This window comes from Brassica rapa, chromosome A08 (genome assembly GCF_000309985.2).
Source record: "Brassica rapa cultivar Chiifu-401-42 chromosome A08, CAAS_Brap_v3.01, whole genome shotgun sequence".
NCBI classification, from domain to species: domain Eukaryota; kingdom Viridiplantae; phylum Streptophyta; class Magnoliopsida; order Brassicales; family Brassicaceae; genus Brassica; species Brassica rapa.
The window spans coordinates 4,695,815-4,722,411 of NC_024802.2; the positions used below are offsets into that span (position 1 = coordinate 4,695,815).

Consider the following 26,597-nt stretch of genomic DNA (forward strand, 5'->3'; position numbering starts at 1 on the left):
AAGTTACACTAATTTTCAAAATATCAGATTTTTACTTTCTTTTCGACAACATAAGATGAAAAATTTAAATATGAAAAGACAATTAAAATTTGATTAGGCTCATTAGGGCAACATAAAATTTTGTAGCCCGGCTATTATTATACTTAAGGCTCAAATATAGAAAGATGATGGTATTATTTGTTTGTAACCGATACTTTGTATAGGAATGAAAGTTACGTTAACATGATATATATCATTAACTACTACAAAAGGTCATTATTAATGTTTTCCTAGACTACAAAAAACAATTAGGCAGGTGCCTAAGCCTTCTCTTTCAATATAATTTTTTTTTCATAATCTAAGTTCTAAATAATTGTGTTGCAAGAAAAAATAATTGATATATAAGTTCGTTTCGTATTAACAAAACAACGTAGTTTATATTATTTTTATTTTGTAGATGTCACTTAATTAGGATGTAAATTAAGTGACACCTAAGCAAAAAAATTTTTAATTAACACAAACTTAAGGTTACAATTTTTTTAAAAATTTTCTATTAATATATAAGGGATTATTTCCAACTTACCGTCTTCTTCTACTCACGATCACTTTCAAGAACTAAAGAGTTCTTATTGACAAAGCTTTCCATTTCACCTTTCCTCGCAAATCATTATAATTAAGGTAATATTATTTTTCTTCTTTCCAATTACTTTGTTATTTACTTGATTAATTTTCATCTGTTTTGCCAAATCGTGAATAACAATCATAAATGTATATGTTGATAGAAAGATTTCATCGAACAAAAGACACCAACCAAGTGGATCAAAATATAGACAAAAGAAGATAAAAAATGAAGAAGCAAAATTTCAAGAAAATGGTTTATTGAGGTATTTTAAAATCTAAAACTCTTGATAGTAGCTTTGACGAAAATAATGATGAAGGAAGAGGGCCATGAGAGTGGAGAGGGCCATGAGAGTGACGTCCTAATCTCTCCTTCCAGATTCAGTGTACTTGCTCTTGAAGGACAGGGGGAGGTAGGGAACGATGAGAAGGGCGAGGACAGTAGTGATGAGAAGGGCGAGGACAGCAGTGATGAGAAGGGGGAGGATGTAAATGTGGACTTGGATATTGAAGAGGGTGAGCTGGTTGCAAAAGAGTAAGATTTGAAGGCTAAAGACTCAAATAAGATTGCTCGGTTCCGTACTGGGACAAGTCTTAAGTTGAGTAAGCAGATTCCAGCTCGTTCTAAGGACCTTAAGTGTAAGAATCAGTCCAACATAAGAAAGACTTCCTCCCGGAAGTTATAATGTTGTTCTTTATCTGGAATATGCGGGGGTTCAACTTGCCGCACAAACACAGAGAGCTTCGCAGATGGGTACAGGCGGAGAAGTTTATGTTTGGATGCTTGTTGGAAACTAGGGTACAACAAGGAAATTTTGCTGATTGTTTGGAAGCGGCTTTACCTGGTTGGGCAGCTATGTCTAACTATGAATTCAATCCTTTAGGGAGGGTCTGGTTCTGCTGGTCTGACAAGGTTGTGGTCACTAAGCTTCATAGTAGTGCACAGGTCATTACCTATGCAATTCAGATTCCTGAGACGCAGGAGCAGTTCATATGTTCAGCGGTCTATGCATCAAACTGTGAAGTGGAAAGAAGACGGCTTTGGTGGGAACTTCGGGGAACTCAGGCCGCTTATAGCCATCTAGACATGCCTTGGATAGTGGCTGGTGATTTTAATGCGATTCTTTCTTCTAGTGAACACTCCCGGAGATGCTTAACAAGCTCTAGCCAGATGGGAATGACGCAGATTCAGGAGGCGGTGGGGGATTGCAATCTAACTGATCTTACGCATTCAGGACTGATATTTACATGGTGGAATAATCAGGAAGCTGATCCTATTGGCAAGAAACTGGATCGGGCTCTCATCAATGGATCATGGCTTCGAAGTATCCGCAAGCGTCTTGTCGATTTGAGGCAGGGGGATTTCAGATCACGCAAGATGTGTGGTACGTCTTTCTGGTGTTGTGAACGAGGTGAGGAAACCTTTTAGGTTCTTTAACTACCTTACTGAGCATCCAGACTTCCTCCCCACGGTGAAGAGAGTTTGGGACTCCACTCAACCTATACATCACTCCCGTACAGCTTTAAGTAGATTCCATGCTAAGTTAAATCTCTTAAAGTATGATATGCGGCTGCTTAATAAGACACATTATGGGGATCTTCCTGCGAGGACTAAACAAGCTCTTGAGGAGATGTGTCGCTGCCAAAACTTGGTGCTGCAGGACCCGAGTCCGGTAAATGTTGCTGCAGCAGCGGCAGCGTCTGACCGGTGGAATAAGCTGGCTAGTATTGAAGAGAAGTTTTTCCGACAGAAATCATGTATTAGATGGCTTCGTGCAGGGGATCATAACACAGGTTTTTCCATCGGGCGGTGCAGACTAGATCATCAAGGAACACAATCTCCTTTCTCGTTACAGAGGCAGGAACGACACTTACAAAACTCACAGATATTAAGAGAGAGGCAGTTCTACATTTCCAGCGATTCCTCCAAACTCAGGATCAGGAAACTGTTGATGATCCTGGCCCCAGGAACTGATAACCTATAGATGTTCGTCGGAGTCAGCTGCTGGTCTTATAGCTCCAGTGTCTGAAAAGGAAATCTTATCTGCATTGCATGCTTTACCCAATGATAAGGTCTCGGGGCCTGATGGATTTACCAAGGAATTTTTTAATGCTGCTTGGGCAATTGTTGGAAAGGAGTTTATCATTGCGGTGCAGTCTTTCTTTCTATTTGGCTTCTTACCCACTGGCATCAATGCAACAATTCTTTCCCTTATACCTAAATCGGTGGAAGCGAAGACCATGAAGGACTACCGACCGATTGCCTGTTGCAATTTACTATATAAGGTCATTTCTAAAGTCCTTGCTCGTCGGCTCAAGACAATCCTGCCAGAGGCCATAGAAGTTAATCAGACAGCGTTTATCAAGGGGCGCCTATTGCTTGAAAATGTCCTCCTTGCTTCAGAATTGGTAAACGGGTACCATAGGACCTCCAACTCCAACAGATCAACAGTGAAGTTTGACATCTCGAAAGCCTTTGATACCGTCAAATGGTCGTTTATCACTTCTGTTTTGCAAGCTATGGGCCTACCTCTGCAGTTTATCCTCTGGATTAAGGTTTGTATTTCATCGGCTGCTTTCTCTGTCTCCGTGAACGGCAGTCTGGATGGTTTCTTTACAAGTGCTAGGGGTATACGACAGGGATGTTCTCTGTCACCATACCTCTACGTTATCTTGAATAATGTCCTCTCTAAGATGTTAAACAAAGCTGCGGAAGAGCATCAGTTTGGTTATCATCCCCAATGTAAAGAAGTGAGACTCACTCATCTATGCTTCGCTGATGACATTCTAGTTTTCACTGATGGTTCTGTTGGTTCGCTGAGAGGAGTTCTGAGGGTGATGGAGCAGTTTGCAAATATCTCCGGTCTTCATATCAATGCCTCAAAGTCATCCATATTTGCCACAGGTCAGCACATAAACCCTTTGCTAAGTGAAGCCGTGAGTTTGGGGATAACAGTGGGAAGTTTACCAGTCAAGTACTTGGGTATGCCGCTTACTACCAAAGCTTTAACAAAGCAAGACTACGAGCCATTGATAGACAAGGTCAGAGGCAGAATGTTATCTTGGAGGAACAAGTATTTATCCTATGCGGGGAGGCTACAGTTGATCAAATCAGTCATTACAAGTATTGTAAACTTTTGGAGTCAAGCTTTTATTCTTCCTAAAGCTTGTTTGGATACAATTGAAAGCATGTGCAGCGCTTTTTTGTGGTCTGGCTCTCCAATGCAGACGCACAAAGCCAAGGTGGCTTGGTAGGATCTCTGCTGTCCTAAAGAGGAGGGTGGTCTTGGCATCAGGAAGTTGCGTGATTCATCAAAGGTCTTTGCGCTAAGTTTAATTTGGAGGATTTTTTCGAATTCAAGCTCTCTATGGGTCTCTTGGATTCAACGCTACTTACTGCGCCAGAATTCGTTTTGGGAAGTAAGGGGGGATGGAAAAGGATCTTGGATCTGGAGGAAGCTTCTCAAGTTGAGAGAGTTGGCCTATCAGTTCATCCGGTTTGAGATTAACGATGGTCACACTGCAGTTTTTTGGCATGATGACTGGTTGCAGATGGGGAGACTCATGGATATCATGGGCGATGTGGGTACGTACTACCTTGGGGTTGCGAGAACCGCTCGAGTTAGTGAAGCAGTTCTGGGTCAGCAATGGAACATCAGGGGTCACAGGAGTAGGCATTACCATGCACTTCATGACCGTATCCAGAATGAAAGGGTACCACTTGATGAACATGGTAGAGACGTGGTGCTTTGGAAGCATGCTGAGAACACATATAAACCGCACTTCTCTTCTAGTAGAACTTGGGATCAGGTACGGGTGAAGAAAAATAAGGTGGTCTGGAGCAAGAGTGTTTGGTTTCCACAGGGCGTTCCTAGATACTCTTTTATTGTTTGGCTGGCAATAAAGGATCGACTATCAACTGGAGTGCGTATGAGGGCGTGGGGCATACATCAAGGTTGCTTGATGTGTGGAGAAAGGGATGAGTCGAGGGACCATATCTTTTTTGCTTGTCCCTTTACTTTCACTGTCTGGAATAGACTTGCAGGTCGGCTGTGTGGGCGAAGGATCAATCCTGACTGGAGTCTTACTTTGCAATTTGTTACCAGAAACACTCTTAGCAGCTTGGACAAGATACTAGTCCAAATGCTGTTTCAGACATGCATCTATTACATGTGGAAGGAGAGGAACGATCGTAGACATTAGAAAGGTTATCATAGTACAGAGCAAGCTATCCGAATCATCGACAAGGCCATACGGAATCGAATCAGTTCTCTTCGATACAAACCTGATCATAAGTTAGCCGGGTTGATGCAGCGTTGGTTTGAGGTTTTTGATTACACATAGGTCTTTACGAGCATTTTCTTTGTATAGCTCATAGCTTATAGTTTTATCACCCATTGTAAATGCATATTCTTTACTTGATCAATAAATTTCACATTTCATCAAAAAAAATAATAATAATAATGATGAACAACATGCTACTTTAGAAGAAGATGAGTAGGTAAAAATATATATATGAGTATCATGGAGAAGATCCAGAAAATATGAATGTTGTGAATGAGGGAGAATTGAATGTAAAAGATGATGGGAATAAGAAAGAAAGTCAAAAGACTGATAATCTAGAGGGGTCTTGTAGATATGTATGATCCTGGAAATTGGGATAACATAAATAGAGGGTGAAATGAGTAGAGAGATTTTGTGGTTTTACAAGTTCCGACAAAAAGATTGTCAATAGATTATAACTTTCCCAAGGATGATCTTAAGAGGTACATTTCTAACATTTGTATTATACACATAATTCTGTGATGGAAAAAACAAGACTGGTGTTGGTTAATTTATTAAAAGAAAGTAAACAAGATGTTATATTTTTGCTGCAAATTATTCAATGGAAGTGACAATAGCCAACTGGTATTTATCGGGTTCAGCGATTGGAGAGATCTTTTGAAAAGGCTTAAAGAACATGAAGTTGGCCGTGACCAAATTTTGTGTATGAAGCAATGGGCATAACTATATCTCAGGCTGCAAAAGAATTAGACAGTTGATAAATATGCTCAAGATGAAATCAATAAAGAGAAAATCCATTGGAGACAAGTGCTGCTTAGGAAACTTTATGTAGCGAAAACTCTAACTAAGCAAAATTTAACTTTTCAAGGAAGCAACGAAAAGATTGGAGGTTGTGGGAAATTCTTAAGCTTTATCGAGATGGTTGCTGATTTTGGTCTTGTGATGATAGAACATCTTAGAAGACTTAAAGAAGGTGAATCTCGTTCTCATTATCTTTGTAACAGAATTCAGAATGAGTTAATAGCCTTGTTAGGTAATGATATCAAATGTATGATTGTCAAGAAAGTTCAAAGTGTAAAGTTTTTCTCTATTATTCTTGATTGCACTCAAGATATTAGTCATCATGAACAAAAAACTGTTATCATACATTATGTAGATGTATCAACAACTTCAGTTAAGGTTGAATTTATTTTTTTAAACATTCCTGAAAGTTAATTTTATATTTGGAAAACGACTTTTTCGTGAGCTATAAGATGTGTTGGTTGCTTTGATTTGCAAATTGATGATGTTAGTGGGCAAGGTTATGATAATGGCTTTAATATGAAGGAGTAGCATAAAGGAGTTAACAAGAGATTTTTTGAAATTAATTGACAACATTTTATAAACCATGTAGCTGTCATTGTTTGAATCTTGGACTATGTGATATGGCAACCACTTTTTGGAAGGCGATCTCGTTTTCTGGGACTATCTAGTGTACTTATAACTTCTTTTCAGTTCAAATAAGTAATGTAAAACATTTGAAGATCATGTAGATGGCCTTACACTTAAGTCTTTGTCAAACACTTACAGGGAAAGCCATGTTGAAAGTATTAAGGCAATATGATTTTAAGATCCTAAAATCATGGGAACTTTAGTTTACATTGCTAAAAATGTTCCACTTAAGCGCAAAACTGAATGTCTTGCAACAAGTGAAACATATGGAATTGACATTTTTGAATTATTGATTTCTTTGGTTACTGGTATAATCTTTTATCTGTTGTTAACATAATGAGAAAGTTTGCAATCGAAAGACATGGATAGTGTTGTCGCTATTGCTCAACTTAAGGGGTTGGTTTTTTATTTTCAAAAATATAGAGAATCATGTTTTAAGAAAGCAAAATTAGAAGCTAAAGTAATTGAAGAGTCTATGGAGATTGAGGTTGTATTCCCCAAGAAATCAAAGCAGATCATAAAAATGATAGTGTGGTCAAGATCCAGAGAAAGTAAAGGGAAGTGTAGTATTCATATTGTCAGCTGAAGAGAATTATAGAGTTGACTAGTTCATCGAAATCATGGATCAAGCTCTATACTCACTTAGGACAAGATTTGAACAACTCCAGAAGTATGAACAAATATTTAGATTTTTGTTTGATTTAAAAAAACTGTAGTCAGTGATGATAGTTTGATGGTTTCTTGTGCCAATCTTGAATATTCTTTTAACACATGGTGATTCAGATATGGTTGATAATGATCTTTTTGTTGAACTTAAAGTTCTAAGAAAAGTTTTACCAGAAGAAATTAAGAAGCCTATTGAATTACACCTTTTGAAAAGTGTTCATGATTATTATCCAAATTTATGGATCGCTTATCGAGTGCTATTGACGATTCTTGTTTCAGTTGCATCAGCTAAGAGGAGTTTTTTAAAGCTAAAACTAATGCGGACTTAATTACTTTGTAAATGTTTATTAATATATGTGTTATTAATTTAAAGAATATTATTATCTTTACTTTTAAATAATATTATTAGTTTTTAAAATTAGATAATCAATTATAAGCAAAATTAAAAATTTAATCCTAGGTGCATATTCTGAATATTTAAAATATATTAAGATTAATGTATTATTCTTTTAGTTTCTATCTTTTTTATGTATAATCTCTAAAAAAGTATGAAAGTCAAGAGTATAGTGATAAATTTATTCATTTAGAATTTTAGTCGTTATAACTTTTAATGTGAGAGTTTGATTGTGGAAAATAAGTTCGCATATAATTGTAGAGATTTCTCTCAGTAGATTTGACTTCAAATTAACTTTTCTCTTAGTAGATTTGTCCAATTGTATTTTTTTTTTGACAAACAGATTTGTCCAATTGTATTTGCACCATAATTATAATGACTTCTAATTAACTTTGCTATTTCACAGATTAGCCATACAGATACTTATTCCAGTATATGCTACCGAGCTTAGGCCTGGGATTTTTATCCATAACCGAATACCCGAACCGGAACCGACCCGAAATAGACTGGTTCGGTTCGGTTTGGTCCTAGACAATTTATCCGATGGGTATTAGTGTTAATTATCTATGGGTATCGGTTCGGTTTCGGTTTTTACCCGAAACCGAACAGGTACCCGTTTAACCTGAATTCTATGTTTAAAAAACATAGATTTGTATCTTCTGAAGGTTGAACCCGGGTTGGATAGGCAAAGCAATAACTGTTATACCACTAGACTAGTTCAACTTTGTTGTATGTAATACATGTTACTAATATATATACGATTTCTATTTACTTTTCCTTAAAAAGATAGAATAAATAAATAAAAAACTGGTATATAATTATTTTATTTTGCAAATATTTATATAATTCACATAAGAAACGGGTATCCAGAACCGACCCGAAACCGGTAGTATCCGATCCGAAACCCGAACCGAAATCTACTAAGTATCCATTGGGTATAGAATTTATTTATCCGAAAAACCCGGACCCGATCGGTTCCTATCCGAGCCTGAACCGAATATTCGAAATCCCAGCCCTAACCGAGCTGAACCGTGGGAAAACGATAGACAACCTTTGACCCAGCAGGCAAGTAGGTAGCTCAACCTTACCCACCTGTATGAATGTTCATTAGAGATAGTCTCGCCTAATTATCCAAAGCTTGTCAAAGTTCTACCCTCTCTCACCAACAGTGTTACACCGAACACAAGGATACATAGCACGCGCTCATATGCACGTGTAACGAACGCGATCACACGTGAGTTGCGAGTTCGCTGATGCTCCGCGAGTAAGACCAACACGCCATCTTCTTCTCTCAGCCATCATGCGTACACGTACAAACATTATCTATATTTCTTTCCTTTACAAAATATATTCTCCGTTTTCATTTTAAAAAAACTTTTAAACAACATATCCAAGGTATAAAGATAAATATTGAAACGCATTTTATATTACAGAAAATAATAGATCAGAAAAGTAAGCGAATTACATATTATTATTTCTTTTGGCAAACCCGAATTACATATTTCTCTTTCTGTTTATCATATTTCTTTCCTTTTAAAATAGGTTCTCTGTTTTTGTTCATTTTATAAAAACGTTTTCATCTTTGTAAATATGGGATAAACATAATCAAATGGTCTCTTAGTCTAGTGGTAAAGAGGTTTTAGCCGAAGTTTTCGTCCTGAATACGATTTTTCTTGGCCATGCATACATGCTTTAAGTGATAAGAAAACTCAGATTTCTATGGATTTTTTGCTGAATAGTTTTTGGGTCTAAAAAGCTTTTGGGATCACACCAAAATTATAAAAAAAATGCAATAAACATAAATATTGAAATACATGCTTAATACAATGAAAAAAAAAACAAATCATATAAGTAAGATAATTGTCTATTTTAAGTAAGAGAATTACATCTTTTCATTTATTATGTTTTTCTTTTTAAAAAATATTGGACAATTTTCTTCTTTAAGAAAAAATCGAACTTTACAAATATGGGATTATGATAAATAATGAAATGCATAGTTATATATATATAAAGAAAAAAATCATGAAAATAAGAAAATTGTAAGTTTTTAGTAATAAAGTTTTCTATGAATTTTGTTTATCAATTCTTATCTTTAAAAATATATATATCATCCGTTTTTTCTTTTTTTTTTTGTTAAAAAAAAAGAAATCCCGTCTTTATAAGTAAGAGATAAATATAAATATTGAAACGCTTCTTTTGGAATAAAAAATCAAAATCCTAAAAGGAAGAGAATTGTTTCCTATAAGCAGGAGCAGACGTCAAGGTGTGTTGGCACTGTGTAAACCTATTTATTCCATTTTATTTAACAAAATCAATTCAGATTATCTTGGGATCCTCGACTCAATATTTGTTCCGACTCTCTCTCTCTCTCTCTCTCTCTCTCCCTCTCCCGTGAATCCTGGTTGTTTCTTACGTAAGCGTGTACGACTCTCTGCGATGGCCAAGGTTTTCGAAGCAGCGGACGCGAGCAACCTGATGACGGAGCTGCGTATGAGCTTCGATGCCGGAGTAACTCGCAGTTACGAGTGGAGAGTCTCTCAGCTTAAGAAGCTTCAAGTAATCTGCGATAACCACGAGCCTGAGATCGTCTCCGCTCTCCACGACGATCTCGGCAAACCTGAGCTCGAGTCTTCCGTTTACGAGGTCAAACACTTTCATTCTCTCCCCTTTACCATGTCTTGAACAAGAGATTTTCGTTCGATTAGGTTATTGTCTTACTTGTGGTCGGTGTCATTAATGTGATATCACCTAGTTTTGTGACCATGATGTTGTGGTTCGACACTTGTACAAACACTGCGTAGGTAGAGAGACTTAAATGCATCTCTTTTTTTTTTCCTTCTTCATGTGTTACAGGGAATCAACTTAGACTGCAGGTAAACTTTATGTTTGTGACTTTTGAAAGGAACCAATACTAAAAAGATTAAAGTATTGGGTCCTATTGAAAACTACTGAGCTTACTGACCTATGGACCGTATGCAATTAATTCTATCAACCAGCCTGTATTTTTATTGAGTTTTGTACCTTAACTTCGTGTGTGTCATAGTTAAATCCAATGAACAACAACACAGAGCTCTCGAAATTTGACCTTTCTCATTTAATGTTACCATCATAAGTTGTCACTCTGTTCGGTAGCTTTCTATTCCTGTAATTGTTCATTAATCAAAGTAATTTTATTTTTAGATTTATTATGATGGTTAATTAGTTATGCGTCGTGTGCAGGTAGCTCTATTGAGAAACTCCATCAAGTTAGCTCTTAAGCAACTAAAGAATTGGATGGCACCAGATAAGGTGTCCTTTCTAATAGAGTTTATATGCAAAGTTTGTTTATAAATGTGTTAAACCCATTAATACTCACTGCTTTTTTTTTTATTTCTTTCTTTCAGGCAAAGACTTCTCTAACAACGTTTCCTGCATCAGCAGAGATTGTGTCCGAGCCTCTTGGAGTTGTGCTTGTAATCTCCGCTTGGAATTATCCTTTCCGTATGTTTAAGCAGTCCATGATTGATTTGTATTCTCCTTCTGAGTTATCATCCATTAAGTATGATTGTTGACGTAATTTTACTATTTATTGTTTTTCTTGCAAGTGTTGTCTATTGATCCTGTTATTGGCGCAATTTCTGCTGGGAATGCTGTTGTCTTAAAGCCATCAGAACTGGCTCCAGCTTCGTCTTCTCTGCTAGCAAAGTTACTGGAACAATATTTAGACCCTTCTGCAGTGAGAGTTATTGAAGGTGCTGTTACTGAAACAACTCTGCTGCTGGAGCAGAAGTGGGACAAAATATTCTACACAGGTTCATATTAACTTTGGCTTAATCTGTTTCCTTTCGGATTTTTATTTTCTTATTTTGAGGATCAACATTTGTTTTTCCAACCTTTTAAGGAATTTGTTGAGTGATGATCCCACAGCTTCATATGCTTTGTATGTAACACACTTACAGGAGACTAAAAGTTCCACTCTTGCTTGGTTAGGTAGTTCAAAAATTGGGCGTATCATCATGATGGCAGCTGCTAAGCATCTCACACCTGTTGTCCTGGAGCTAGGAGGAAAATCTCCTGTTGTTATAGACTCAGACACCAATTTGAAAGTACTGAAACACTCCTTTTTATATTTTCATACCATGAGTTCTTCATCCAGAAGCAATTGCAGTGTGTTTTCTTTGTTTGGAGGCTAATATGATTATTCTTTTGTCTGCTAAGATTACTGTCAAGCGGATAATTGCAGGAAAATGGGGTTGCAACAATGGACAGGCGTGCATTTCTCCAGACTACATCTTGACAACAAAAGAATATGCTCCAAAAGTGGTAAGCCTAAGAACTTAAGCTTGATCCTTGCTTCACTTTTGTATTTGATCCTTCTATTTTCTCTTCTCAAGATTGATGCAATGAAGCAAGAACTGGAGGCATTTTACGGGAAGAACCCTATGGAGTCCAAAGATATGTCACGTATTGTAAACTCTAATCACTTTGATCGCCTGTCCAAGATATTAGAGGAGAAGGAAGTTTCTGACAAAATCGTCTATGGGGGTCAGAAGAACAGAGACAACCTGTGAGTTCCTCTTTTGTTATTCTCATCAGTGACATTATTTTTCCCTTAGGTTAGGCTAATCTTTTTCTACATCTTTAAGGAAAATTGCTCCAACCATCTTTCTCGACGTGCCATTAGATTCTCTGATCATGAGTGAAGAAATATTTGGTCCTCTCCTCCCAATCCTCACGGTGATAACCATTTGCCATTCTATATTAGACTGTTTCATCGATTTGGTTTTCATGTCTGACATACACTTTTGTTCTGCTCAGCTCAACAACTTGGAAGAGTGTTTTGACGTGATTCGTTCTCGACCTAAGCCACTTGCTGCATACTTGTTTACCCAAAACCAGAAGCTGAAAGAGAGATTCGCCATGACAGTCTCAGCTGGAGGCATTGTGGTCAACGACATAGCTGTTCATGTACATACACTCGGGTCCTATCAGATCTATAAGTAGTTTATCATTATAAGTAATACTCTATCATCATGTAAACATATTCTACATTTTGCAGCTTTCACTTCCCACATTACCATTCGGAGGCGTTGGTGAAAGTGGAATGGGTTCTTACCATGGTAAATTCTCATTTGATGCCTTCAGTCACAAGAAAGCTGTTCTATACAAAAGCTTTATAGGAGATGCAGCAATCAGGTATCCACCGTACTCTAGAGGAAAGCTTAGATTGTTAAAGGCACTTGTCAACAGCAATCTGGTGGAAGTATTCAAAGTCCTTTTAGGTTTATCTTAAAAGGTTAAAAGACAGAGGACTACACGCATCCCTTTGTATCTTACATTCTTCGTTTTTTTCAGATATGAACTTTGGTTGTTAAAAGATATATGTTTTGGTGTTGATGAATATTGAAAGTCTATAAAAAAGTGGTTTCTTCGTTTCAACTTGGTTGTCTACAAACAAAGATTGAGAAGAGTAAAAAGTCTGTTTGGATCTCTTTATCTAACCATGTTGTAAATCAAGAAAAATCTTCTTGAAAAATGCTCTAATATCTGCCCTTTGATCATCTGCAAGTTGCTGCGGAAACTTGGTCCGAAATCTAACCCTAGATCTCCTCTCTTATCAGGGCCGACTCAAAAATATTTAAGCCTCTGAACAAAAAATAATAATGCTTTTAGGTAATTTTTCCTTAAATAGTAAAAAAATTAAAAATTTTATTGTAATTATTTAATCTATTTTGTATAAAAATTTGCAAAACAAATTTAGTTTTTAAAATATACAAAACCTAATGTAGTTAACATATATTTTGATACTCATCTAACCATGAGAAGTAGCTTCTGCTACCTTAAACATAGAACTCTTTTGCAAATGTTAAGGGTGTCAACCAAGTGAATAGGGAGCAATAACATGTTACAGTTAACATATATTTATATCTATTTTATGTTTATTAAAAAAATTCAAACAAATTGTAATATAAAACAAAAATAATTTAACCATTGGGTCCGGAGCAATCACACTTCCCCTCCTCTTACTATCTAAACCGCCCCATCTCTTATTCTTTTTGGCATACTTTTGAAACTGAGTTTTTAGATGTCTCCGAAAATGTAGGCTGCAGTCACTACAAAAAAAACATGGTGATTTCCGACAAAAGTACCTACAAACACAAATCTGTGGATAATTTCGTCGGTATTCTGTCAGAAAGCCTTCGATAATAGAAAATTGGAAATCCATTGGTAATCCATCACTGAGCATTAGAAGAAGAGAATGATATTCTTCGCTGAGCATTCCCAAACTCGATTGTGATTATGAGTATTAGAAAATGATTATAAAAAAAATCTATTGAGGTCAAAATAATGGTGAAGCTCGACAAGAATGGAGTGACACAACCAGAAAGAAGTGTGATCCTAACAAAATAGCAGGGGCAAGTTTTCTGCAATGGTCGATGTAAGCTTATGGGCTAGCAGAATGGCCCCTTGTGATCGTTGAGTACTTCCATCAGGGTAACATCTGAGCAAACTATCACTGGTTACAGCTCTTTTAGAGACGATACTGGGCGCTGAGGGGATTTCTGGTTCGCATGAGGGGAAATTCTGCTATTGACATCGACATCGAGGGAGTGGTTCTTGAGATTGAAATTGACATGTTAGTGGTTCCGACGATTATTGGCTTGCTTTGTGCTTTAGAAATCTTTATGCCCCATGGTGAACGCCAATTGCCGATGTACAAATAAGGTTTAGTCAACAAAAGAAAAATTAGAAAGAAGAGCTCATATATTTTGTTATATTTAAGTGCGAGTACAAAATTTCTGGAGCAGAGAAAGAATAACATGTCATCAAGGGATCTTAGAATAGAACTTCGATCGTTACAATGAATAGATTGTTCTTAAAGAGGTGTGTTTCTCTTGCAGGTCTCGGATCCCCTTCTTATGACAGATTATTTCTCTTTATATAGGTCGAGTAATCTTCTGCTTTAAAAAATGGGACAGTGGAATCCTAGGCCATCATTGACCTAGCCTCTCCTGTAGTCTTCAGCAGTTCAGTGGCAATTATATTTGACGCTGCATTTAAGCTCACACTACTGACACCCCTAGCTATCTCATTGCATGTTTCATGATGCTTTGTACTGAATCCCCTATATATTATTTGAGAAGCATTGCAACATTTTTTGTAGCCACGTGTCATCACTAGAATAATTCTTAGAATCCTTAGAGAAATATGTTGGTCCATCTAAATATATAATAAGCTTTTTATTAAACCCCAATAAATATATTATTAATGTGTTTTATTATTTTCTTAAATAAGATTACGGAATTGCCTAATGTGGCTAAAGTATATATGACAATTAATGATTTTGAATAATAAAGATTTGATAAAAATAAGTGTGTATTATAATTATATTTAAAATAAATTAAACAATCATAGTAACCATATAATAAAAATCAAAAAAAATATTTATATATTATATTTTAAATTTTTAAAATGAGTATAAATTAATAAAACTGTTAAAAGTTTTACATTCAAATTTTGTGATCTATGATTTAAAACTTTTGTTATGACATGATACAAATAATTAAAAAATAATATAAATTGAAAGTCTCATTTAATAAGTATCAAAAATAAAAGATATATAAATATATATATCATTTTAAATTAAACTATAGGCCATATAAAAATACATAAATATCTTAATTTTGAAATTTACTTTGAACATTTTTTTGATAAAAAAATTTGAAAAAATATTGACAACTTAATTTCCTAAAATATTATAAATTACTTAAACCATTAATCCCACAGTGAAAATTTTGTTATCACTAATTTAGACTTTTTGGTATAACATATACAAATGATAAAAAAAAAATATGAGCAAAGAGCATCATCTAATAAATATTAATATTAAAATAAACCATATATATGTTACTATCATTTAAATTTAATTATATATCATATCAAATAAAAAAAATATTTTTTCGATTTATAAAATTTATTTATATATTCGCACTAATTTAATTATATAAGTAGTAGATAATAACTTTTTAATTGTTCAATATATATTTATTATTTTATAATATGTTATAAACATATAAAATAATTTTTATATATAATGTTCACCCCACCCAAGGCGCGGGTCTTAACCTAGTTTATGATGAAAGATCAGCCTTTCTTCAGATGGCTCGGGTTTGCTTCTTGAATGAGTGTAAAGGTATAATAGAATAGATATATTATTGTGTTGTGTTTGATATGAGAATACAAGATGCATATATATAGTGGTAATATTAACATAATGTTAACACTAGATAATGCTAACTTTCCTAAACATTTAATGTAAATATGCTAAGAACGCTACAAAAAAACGAAACTTTAACGAAAAAAAATTACGAGAAAAAAAGTCCTCGTAAATTTACGTTATATTTACGAGAAAAAAATAAATCACCGTAATATCGTTGTAAATAAACGACAATAAAGTTTCGCCGTAAAACTGACGCAACGTAACGTGGTTTTTACGAGTAAACAAGATTTCGTCGTAAAGTAGACGTAACTGTAACGAAGATTTTACAACGAAATATTTAACGTCGAAATCTTGAATGCACCAACTTTTTAGTTTTAAACACGTTTTTTGTTTCGGGTAGCTAACTATATTTCCTCGTAAATTTGACCTACCAGATTCAAAAATTTCTTATAAATATGGCGTTTGTGTTTTATTTGAAACACACCAAAAAGAAAAAAAAGCTCAAAACGTGAAAGAACAAAAATATCAGGTGGTTGGAAAATATTCGAGTTGCAGAGGTGGATGTATACGTACAGAAATACTAACGGGAGAGTGACGAAAGAATATCTTGAAGGACTGGAGATATTTATGCATCAAACAGATTCTACACTGGTCGCCCAGGAAATCGATAAGATGTTATGTCCTTGTCGAAAATGCAACAATTCAAAATTGGCAACTCGTGAAAATGTATGGAAGCATTTAATAAATAGAGGTTTCACGCGACATTACTAGCAATAATGTTATGGAGAAGGTTATAATTATGGGAATGAAGCTAGTAGTAGTAATAGCAATTTTCAGGATGAACCAGTTGATCATTTGTCTAATGAACATAGTTACCATCAGGAGAAGCAGATGGTAGATTATGATAGGGTTCATGATATAGTAGCTGATGCATTTGTAGCTCATGATGAAGTTGAAGAACCTAACATATATGCAAATTTTTTTAATGAAATGTTAGATGCTGCAAATCAGCCAATTTATAGTGGTTGTAGAGAAGACTCTTTTAATTGTCGTTGGCTGCTAGAATGATGAATATTAAAACTAATCACAATCTACCTGAAAGTTGCATGGATGCATGGGCAGATTTGTATAAAGAGTATTTGCCGGAAGGCAATGTGTCTGCTGATTCTTGTTATGAGATTCATAAACTGGTTTATAGTCTTGGGTTGCCTTCGGAGATGATAGACGTTTGCATTGACAATTGCATGATCTACTGGGGAGATGATGATAAGTTAGAAGAATGTTGAAAATGCAAAAAGCCACGATTCAAACTGCAAGGACGAGGACGTAATAGGGTACGATTCAAACCGCAATGTTGATTACTGGCAAGTGGTGAAGCAGGAGAAGCTGCAAGAAGGAGATTTAAAAGTGGAAAGCTCGATGAGCTTTGACAGATCACATTAGTGTCGATCGACGCCAGACTTCGAACATCGATCGACGGACTTCAATAAAAATCGATCGACTGTATCTCCAGAGCATCGATCGACGACACCTACGGAGTCGACCGCATCTGACAATGCCGTGAGGATTATGACTCACGAGGAGTTTACAGCAAGACACCCACATCCGCCCAGCTCTGTTTATGTCAACATCGAACGGCAAACTGGTCATGCCATCGATCGACTGAGAGAGACCTCCATCGATCGACAACCTCCAGCGTCCATCAATCGACGCACACCTCTCACATACCGAGTGCAGATGCCAAAGATAGACGTCGCCCGTCTAAATGCACTCATTCCATGACCCAATCCTTCAGTTAACCCTCCAGAGACCACCAACACACATTCAGATGATGCAACAGAGCCTATGGTAGTTGATAAGGCTCCTATGGAGAAAACCTTGAGGAAAATAAAAGGAAAGGTTGCTAAGCATCTGAAAAGGGAAGCTAATGAGAAGGAGATGGAAAGTTTCCAAAAGAGAGTCTTCAGGATTCCATTAGAAAACCATTCGAGGAGGCCTATTTTACCCACAGATTGTGGATGTTGTTCAGAGAAACAAGAGAAACTGAAGATGACATTAGGAGAATGTTCTGTGAGGCCATAGAAAGGATGAAGAATATGATTACACTGAAGAAGAAGAGTGGTCCTGGAAAGTTTGCAATACCATGCACGGTAAAGGGTATTGAGTTCCCACATGCATTGTGCGACATATGAGCATAAGTCAGCATCCTACCTAGGGTTATGGCAGACCATATGGGTCTGAAGGTGGAGCCTTTCAAGGAGTCATTCACTTTTGTGGATTGTTCTTAGAGAATCTTAGGAGGAATTGTAAGAGACCTAGAGGTGCATATTGGTAATGCCCTAGTTCCAGTTGATTTCCATGTCTTGGATATCAAGCTGAACTGGAACTCTTCTATGTTGTTTGGGAGACCCTTTTTGTCAACGGTAGGAGCAGTGTGCAACATGCAAACCAACCAGCTGTGCCTAACACTCATAGACCCCATGTTTACTACAATCATATTCCAGTTATGAAGCCACATGCGCCCTCCAGAAGAATTAATAATCCAGGACTCATCGCAGCATGCCACTGTGGAGCTTAGTATGAGATAGATTATTCGGCGTCGATCGAAACTCACAGTGCCACATCGATCGACAGTTCCAACAAGAAATCAATCGACATTCCCAAAGAAGAATCGATCGACAGTAGTCCAGGAGATTGGGAGAACGACTACTACAATCCCACCTTGGCGGCACACACCAGAGACACCATTCACACAGAGGAGTATGATGAAGATTATGAGGAGGAACGAGCTATAGAGTACAAAGCCATTCTTGATGAGGAAGATAGAATTCTCCACCATTCCTCTTGGAAAAGGAATGCGCCGTCGATTGACAGAACAGTCTCAACATCGATCGACACTCATCCTTATCAGACAAGCCGACAACGAGCATCGACCGACATTGCCTACTACCCATCGATCGTCACTAGAGTCGACCGTCCACGAGAAGGAGACTACTCGATTGGCAGTTGGGCAGATGATCACCATCACGAAAGCTATGCAGTAGAAACTGCAATTCATGAGCCAGGAGCATACAATCTCTTCATGCAACAATGCAACAGTCCAGCACATCAGCAAATGGTTACAAACGAGATCATTAACATAGCTGGTGGAGTAGATGATCGTCTCAAGAAGAAATCTCAACAGCATACTCGACTGTCGATCAACGTTGACGTCCCTTCATCGATCGACAGACTTCCAAAATTTGGAAAAAGAGCCTATGACAGTGCTAGGAGATTCCACTGGGAGGAGAAAGATGAATATAGAGTCTACAGAGATGATCAGGGACATGCCATAGATGTAGACAGACACATCATCGGAGTATCCAAGGATGATATCAGAAGTCTTCTGGAGAGAGCCTCAAGAGATGAGCACAGCTACCTATGTCTTCCAGAACATACTAGGTTATTCACACAAACCAAGTTGGTACCAGAGATCTACACCAAGAATGAGATCAACGAGATGTTCTATGGAGTCTGTGGAGCCCAATAAAAGAATGAAGGCGACTTCCATATGAAGTTTGATGGTGTCTACTACCCACTGAATGATAGATCAGTTGGCGTTAACAGTGTTATAAAAAAAATTTGTCAGCTATTACTATTTTTAATTTAATTTTACTTTTTATTTTAAAAACATAATATGATTTGGTAAATTTTTATTATTTTGTTTCTTTAAAAAAAAATAAATATAAGATAGCAAAATATTATCGGTTAATGAACATGCATATTCATCTAAGAGGTGAACCCAAGAAAATTTTTTTTTTTTTTTTTGTCTTTCATAATTTCTTGTTTCATTTTTGGTTACATTTAATATTATCCAACTATTTTCGTATACAATGTGAATAAATAAATACTGCAAACAGCACATGGTCAAGACTCTGACACAAAGCTTGCTCATGGTATTTTGAAAAATCTATTTACATTCGTCTCCTAAACTTGTCTATACACTCTGAGGACATGGTGGATATTTCACCCTCATATTTCAACTGGTTGTGCAAATTCATTAAATTTGTGCGTGGTTTTGCAATTTATATCTTTATTTCGTATAGTGACCTTATTAAGCCACTAAAAAATCTATAAAAATTTAGTGACATTCGGATTACAGAATTTAGAATATAGTCTTTTGTAATTTGCATAATTTTTAATCATATTTACACGGTTTTCAAAGCATTATATATTAGTTTTCTTTATTAACTTGTCAACACACTACTAAAAAGAGCATATTCGTCAGAAAACACACAAAATTCAAAGTTCAAACAAGGAAAGTAAGTCAAAAAGTGCTCATGCACGCTTTTAGAATCTTACGTGTATCTCGGTCAATATTGGTTTTACATTAAATTTATTATAGATTTAGAACGAAAAAAATAAATAGGAGAAAAAGTGCACGAAGTTTCCTCTCTTTTAATTTTTCGCTTTTAAGTGATGTTTAAGATTTTTGTACGAGAATTAAAAAATTACAAACTTTTATATAATTTATTTTAATTATATAAAAATAGCATTAAATAAAAACAGTTTTACTAATAAGAAAAACACACATTATTTTGTAATTAGTCCCAATTTTTTAATGCCATTAAATTTTATATAAAATAGTGAAAACATTACTTATTATGAAATACAATAAAAAAATTTAAACACCACTTAAGTGATATAGATGAGAATAAAATAGTAAATACAATAAATTTAAAACATTTATTAATTTAAATTCTATTTTTTTAACAAAATTTAAATTCAATTTTGGAGTGGAATATATAGTGGTGTTGGAAGTTCTGTTAGGTTTGATAAATAAATAAATACAAGCTTTTTTGTAAAAATATAAATACAAGCTTTTGTGAGATCTATTCGCATGCATTTACAATCTCATCAGCTTATCTTTTCAATTCCTATGCCTCACTCTCTTCCAATCACAGAATCTTCGGCCCAGAGCAAACCGGAATACATCCATGTCTAAAACCTTAACAGTCTTAACAGCTTATTTGGATTGATTCCTTTTCGTTCAATTTCGAGATCTAACGGGGGAAACAGTCTAAAACCTTAACAGTCTTCTGTTGGAAAAAAAATTGAGTTCTATTTTGTCAGCCAAAAAGAAGAAGATGGTCGAGAATTCAAAGAGTCGTCAGGAATTAGGTATCTCCATCGATGTTCTTCCTCGGAACAGCTCCGACTTATTCGACGAAGATGGCCGTGTCAAGCGAACCGGTATTTTTTCTAATTAATTTATACTTTTTTTTTTTTTCGTTTCCAATTCAAGTCTTTGTTTTAGGTTTTAGCTAAATTACGCTACTATTGAGCTTTAATTTTTTTTTTAATTTAGGCCATAGGTTTTTTTCGTTCTTTAACAATTTTAAAATTTTCAGAAGACCAAATATTAAACTGTAAAAATTTTTCAGAAGATCAAATTTTCAGTTAAAATTTCTTAATTTTTCATCAGAAAATCGGGGAAAACAAATAAGTATATACATGCGAGTTCCACCGTTTACGAAAATCGTTATGATTCTTCATTAGAGGCTTTCAAATGCCAAATTTGACTTTTTCTGTTTTTTTATTTTTTTTGATCAAATAATTTTTCTGTTATGTCCTTAATTTCGGGTTAAATTATTTTACGGTGTGCTTTGATTGGGTTCAGGGACTGTGTGGACAGCAAGTGCACATATTATAACAGCAGTTATTGGATCGGGAGTGTTGTCTCTGGCATGGGCTGTTGCTCAGATTGGTTGGGTGGGTGGTCCAGTAGTTATGATACTCTTCTCCCTCGTCACTTATTACACTTCTATTCTCCTCTGTGCTTGTTACCGTTCAGGCGACTCTGACACCGGCAAGAGAAACTACACTTACATGGATGCTATCCACTCTAACCTCGGTAACATCAATCACAGAGTTTGACTAGTAATATCACTTGAACTTGGAATAGTCAGATGTTCAAAGCTGAATAAAGTTTTCAAAACGTTAAAAGCTTTTTGTTTTTGTAGGTTATTGACTTTCGTTTCTTTTAGTTATATTTTTGACACAATATTTAAAAAAAAAACATGAAAAGTGGTATACAATATGATACTGAGTAAAGATATTTTTTTTTTTTTGGAAATCTTTCAGGTGGTATTAAGGTGAAATTATGTGGAGTTGTGCAGTATGTTAATCTCTTTGGTACTGCAATTGGTTACACTATTGCATCAGCTATAAGCATGATGTAAGTTCAGACTTAGTTTTCAACTCTTTTGTTTTTTCTTATTGCGCAAAATTTTCCACGGAAAGTAGATGCGTGTCTCACTTTATTGTTCAATATAGTTCATACAAGTCATTTAAGTCCGGCTCAATAATGCATTTTCAAAGTCAGTGTTTCATTATTTTTAGTTCTAGTATTAAAGAATCTGATACAGTTACTTGTCCAAGATTCTAACGGTTTCAGATTTTTCTGTCTGCTTCATTGTTTGGTTTGTGCTAACTATATATTATGACTGAAAAAAAAACAGAGCAATCCAACGGACAAGTTGCCAGCAAAGTAATGGAGATAAAGATCCATGTCATGTGAATGGAAATCCTTACATGATTGCGTTTGGTGCAATACAAATCATATTCTCTCAGATTCCGGATTTTGATCAGTTGTGGTGGCTATCCATTGTGGCTGCACTCATGTCTTTTGGTTACTCCACCATTGGTCTTGGTCTTGGCATCTCAAGAATGGTAGATAACAAAGAAATCAAAGGCACTCTCACTGGAGTCGCCATTGGGACAGTGACACCCACCGAGAAAGTCTGGAGAACTTTTCAGTCTCTCGGTAACATTGCGTTTGCCTACTCTTACTCCATGATTCTCATCGAGATTCAGGTATTTTTCTACAATGCGATTGTGTACGTACCAAATCTCAGGTTTCCGGTTTAAGAAAATGTTTTGATAATGCCAGGACACGCTAAAAGCCCCGCCTGCAGAAGAAAAGACGATGAGGAAAGCGACTCTCATAAGTGTGGCAGTGACGACGCTCTTCTACATGCTCTGTGGCTGCGTAGGGTATGCAGCATTCGGAGATTCCGCGCCAGGAAATCTCCTCGCTGCTGGAGGGTTCAGAAACCCGTATTGGTTGCTTGACATAGCCAATCTCGCCATAGTGATTCATTTAGTTGGAGCTTACCAAGTCTATTGCCAACCAGTCTTTGCTTTCGTCGAGAAAGAAGCTTCAAAGAGGTATCCAGAGAGTAAGTTCATCACAAAGGAGACAAAGATCCACATCTTTCCGAGGTCCAAACCTTTCAATTTGAATCTCTTTAAGCTTGTGTGGAGGACGGTTTTTGTGATTACAACAACGTTGATCTCAATGATAGTGCCTTTCTTTAACGACGTGCTTGGTCTCTTGGGGGCCATTGGTTTTTGGCCTCTAACGGTTTATTTCCCGGTGGAAATGTATATTGTTCAGAAGAATGTGCCTAGATGGAGCACAAGATGGGTTTGTCTTCAAGTCTTGAGTTTGGCTTGTCTTGTTGTGTCTGTAGCGGCCGCAGCAGGATCTGTAGTTGGGATTGTTACTGATCTCAAGAGTTACAAACCTTTCAAGACGGACTTCTGAGAGCCTACGGAAAAAAATAAACTCTTGCAATGGGGGAAGAAATTAGAATTATATGTTGTAACATGATCTCTATTGGGCAATTCTCTCAAATAAACATTTTTTTTTGTTTTTGTCACAAAAATAGATTTTAAAAAACAAAATGATCAAAATAGATTTTTTTTTATTTTGAAAATTGTAATATTTTTTAAGTTTTAAATTTTGAAATCATCCCCAAAACTTCACCCCTTAACTCTAAACCCTAAATCTTAAACTCAAAAACACATCTCTTAATAAAACATTTTGATCTTTAATGGTTATATTTGTGATAAAAACTTTTTTAAGATTATCTTAAGGAATTTTTTATTTTTATATTAGTTTAATTAACTTTTGTCAAGCGTTCGTTATAAAAATATTTTCTCCAACGGGACGTTGGGTTGAGATTTGCAAAGAAGAGAACAAATCTCATCCATGTATATTAACTAGGGATTAACCCGGGCTACGCCCGGAATTTTTATTTTTTCTAATTTAAGTTGTTAAATTATTTATATTTAGGCTATGATATATATTTATATAAATGTTAAAGTGCATATCATAATTAAAATTTATTTTTAAATTTTAAAACGTTAAATTAACATATTTTTTACTATTTAAATATTTTTTGTAATTTTATTGGCTATCTAGTTATCATATTTAGCAAAACTATCTTTTGAGCGTTGGAATAAATGTTTTAGAGATTTTATTAAACTGCAGAGTATTTTCGGATCGATCACATGCTCAACATTCGATCGATCCGTAAAAAGATGGTCGATCTCCTTGGCCAGGTAAGTACAATTTTAGCAAAAATATCTTTTATTTTCAAATATTAAGTATGTAACTATTCTTTTTAATATTTTTTAATTATATTTTTTGATTAAATTATTGTATTATAATGGTTATGTAAATATTTTTTGTGATGTTTGAATTTGTGTTGTTGGTATACTTAACCTAGATGATATTGATGTTTAACAATTTATTGTTTTCTGGAAATAGAAAATAATGATATATCAAAATCATCTAGGTTAAATGATAGTATAATGTAAATTACATCCATTATTTGAAAATAACTATTTGTTGTTTTTATTTTTATTTTAAATTAGAAATTATTTTCATTTAAAAACTAATATAATAGTTTAAGTTTGGAAGATTAATCTATATATATAAATTATGTATATTTTTAAAAAAAATAATTTAAGATATTATATATTGACTATCTGAATAAAAGCTGAATTTATTATCTTGAAAATCAGATATTTATAATTTTGTCTTCATGTTTTTTTTTTTTTTGTCTTCATGTTTGTCTTCATGTTATACTCACCAATCCATCATTGATATTTATAACTCAGTATGTTTTTTAAAAAACTTAGTTTTAAGTAATAAACGAATTTAATAAATTTAATTCATCACCTATAATGTTATGTAAACTATATTTGAAAAATCTCTAAAATTATATTTTAAGCATAATATTATTATTATTATTTAATTTAAGTTATTTTAAACATAATATATGCTAAACCAACTTAAATTATATTTACAATAGGACCATCCTAAACCGGTTAGTAAACCAAAAACAATACTAAACCAACATGAACCAATACCTGATTCGGCGAGGAAGGAAGTGTTTCGGGATAAACGCTTGAATAGTTACTAACTGAAATGGTTTGGTCATGAGAGAGTTAGTATGAATATTAACAATAAAATTATGGATTAGATTAATTTAAATTTGTAAGAATACCTTTGAGTCTATGAAAAGCAATTCAATTCCCATGAATAAGTTTGGCTTTTGGAAGTTGCGGGTTTCCCAACAATGAATCCACCTAATAAAAAGTTTGTTGTTATAAAAAAATCTCAGTCAAGGTCATTAAAGGTTTCTGGGACGGCAAGAGTTGATGGTGAAACCATTTTTTTGCTCGAGTGCTTTGAAATTTTCCTTAATAGTGTGAGGTTGATGTGGATGGAATAATGAGTTTTATAGGGACTTTCTTGATGTAAAACTATACATTTTTTTAATGTGGTATTTCCAATTTTATATAATTTACTACCATTTTAAGATATAAGTACATTTTAAGATAGATGCTTAAATTTTAATGTACTTTTCCATTTTTTAAAATGTTTATTTTCATTTCTTATATTTTTATTTACGTAATATCTATATTTTATATTTTAAAATAGATATTTAAATATTAATGTACTTTTTCATTTTTTAAATTGTGTATTTATTTATATTATATATTTTACATTTTAAGATAGATGTTTAATGCTTGATGAACTTTTTCCATTTTTTTTAAAAATTGTGTATTTACTTATTATTACATATATAATTCATATATTATATATTTACATTATTTACTTATTATTTATTTTCCTGTATATGTATTTCTATTTCTTGTACTTTTCATTTACTTAATATCTCTATTTTACATTTTAAGATAGATGTTTAAATCTTAATGTACGTTTTCCAATTTTTTAAATTGTATATTTCCATTTGTTATACTTTCTATTTACGTAATATCTATATTTTAAATTTTAATATATATTTTTAAATCTTAATGTAATTTCCCATGTGGAAGCACCGTAGCCTATTGGTTAAGGTTTAAAGGTTTCTACACCCAGGTCTGGGGTTCGAATCCCAGACTATGAAATTTATTGCAGATTACAGGAAATCCAGGTTTCAAGTCCCGGAGAGAGCGGTTTATTAAACAATTATACAGACTAAAGAGGAAAGGCTTGCAAGAGATCTTCAACATGGTGCAAGTAAATCTAGTCAAGCGTGGATCTTCATAGGACGGCTCAGGTGATGCAGTTAGGCATAGGTCTTCATAAGGCAAGTAGTATTGTCGGTTGTCGAATCGTTTATGTAATTTTTCTTATATCATAATTGTAAGATCATAATAAATCAGCGTTAAAAAAATGTAATTTCCCATTTTTTAAATTTGGTATTTACTTATATTATATATTTACTTATTATTTATTTTTCTTTATATTGTGTATTTCTATTTCTTATACTTTCTATTTACTAATAATTTTATATTTTAAGATTGATTTACATTTTAAGATAGATGTTTAAATACTAATGTACTTTTTCCATTTTTTTAAATTGTGTATTTCCTTTTCTTATACTTTCTATTTGCATAATATCTATATTTTACATTTTAAGATAGATGTTTAAATCTTAATATATTTTTTCCATTGTTTTTAAGTTGTGTATTTCTTTTTCTTATACTTTCTATTTACTTAATATCTATATTTACATTTTAAGATAGATGTTTAATATTTAATGTACTCTTTTCATTTTTTTAAAATTGTGCATTTACTTATTATTGTATATATAATTCGTATATTTATATATTTATAATATTTACTTATTATTTATTTTGTTTATATTGAGTATTTCTCTTTCTTATACTTTATATTTAGTTAAT

General features: G+C 34.3%; 4 protein-coding genes across 7 annotated transcripts in view; all 4 read left to right on the forward strand.

Moving 5' to 3' along the window:
• Positions 1-26,597, forward strand: part of LOC103833097 — a 1,138,500-nt gene that overhangs the window by 561,724 nt on the left and 550,179 nt on the right. The window lies entirely within an intron of this gene.
• LOC103833276 lies at positions 1,304-4,800 on the forward strand. Its single transcript, XM_009109368.2, has 5 exons — positions 1,304-1,982; positions 2,056-2,270; positions 2,566-3,639; positions 4,150-4,407; positions 4,504-4,800. The coding sequence occupies exons 1-5, from the start codon at positions 1,304-1,306 to the stop codon at positions 4,798-4,800; spliced, it is 2,523 nt and encodes an 840-aa protein (XP_009107616.2).
• On the forward strand, positions 9,601-12,790 carry LOC103833133 (aldehyde dehydrogenase family 3 member H1). The gene is made up of 10 exons (XM_009109232.3): positions 9,601-10,015; positions 10,592-10,660; positions 10,756-10,852; positions 10,957-11,163; positions 11,342-11,457; positions 11,570-11,674; positions 11,746-11,918; positions 11,998-12,088; positions 12,170-12,319; positions 12,411-12,790. The coding sequence occupies exons 1-10, from the start codon at positions 9,809-9,811 to the stop codon at positions 12,642-12,644; spliced, it is 1,449 nt and encodes a 482-aa protein (XP_009107480.2). The 5' UTR covers positions 9,601-9,808; the 3' UTR covers positions 12,645-12,790.
• Positions 20,317-23,343, forward strand: LOC103833134 (amino acid permease 5). Its single transcript, XM_009109233.3, has 5 exons — positions 20,317-20,804; positions 21,232-21,465; positions 21,696-21,789; positions 22,073-22,427; positions 22,504-23,343. The coding sequence occupies exons 1-5, from the start codon at positions 20,699-20,701 to the stop codon at positions 23,158-23,160; spliced, it is 1,446 nt and encodes a 481-aa protein (XP_009107481.1). The 5' UTR covers positions 20,317-20,698; the 3' UTR covers positions 23,161-23,343.

Excerpts from the sequence above, each read along its gene's own strand:
- LOC103833276 (XM_009109368.2), top strand. The coding sequence starts at position 1,304 with ATGCGGGGGTTCAACTTGCCGCACAAACACAGAGAGCTTCGCAGATGG. Across the intron at positions 1,983-2,055 it reads CAGATCACGCAAGATGTGTG|ACTTCCTCCCCACGGTGAAG; the intron begins GTACGTCTTTCT and ends CTGAGCATCCAG. Across the intron at positions 4,408-4,503 it reads CTAGTAGAACTTGGGATCAG|GATCGACTATCAACTGGAGT; the intron begins GTACGGGTGAAG and ends CTGGCAATAAAG.
- LOC103833133 (XM_009109232.3), top strand. The coding sequence starts at position 9,809 with ATGGCCAAGGTTTTCGAAGCAGCGGACGCGAGCAACCTGATGACGGAG. Across the intron at positions 11,675-11,745 it reads AAGAATATGCTCCAAAAGTG|ATTGATGCAATGAAGCAAGA; the intron begins GTAAGCCTAAGA and ends TCTCTTCTCAAG. Across the intron at positions 11,919-11,997 it reads CAGAAGAACAGAGACAACCT|GAAAATTGCTCCAACCATCT; the intron begins GTGAGTTCCTCT and ends TACATCTTTAAG.
- LOC103833134 (XM_009109233.3), top strand. The coding sequence starts at position 20,699 with ATGGTCGAGAATTCAAAGAGTCGTCAGGAATTAGGTATCTCCATCGAT. Across the intron at positions 20,805-21,231 it reads TGGCCGTGTCAAGCGAACCG|GGACTGTGTGGACAGCAAGT; the intron begins GTATTTTTTCTA and ends GATTGGGTTCAG. Across the intron at positions 21,466-21,695 it reads TGCTATCCACTCTAACCTCG|GTGGTATTAAGGTGAAATTA; the intron begins GTAACATCAATC and ends GAAATCTTTCAG.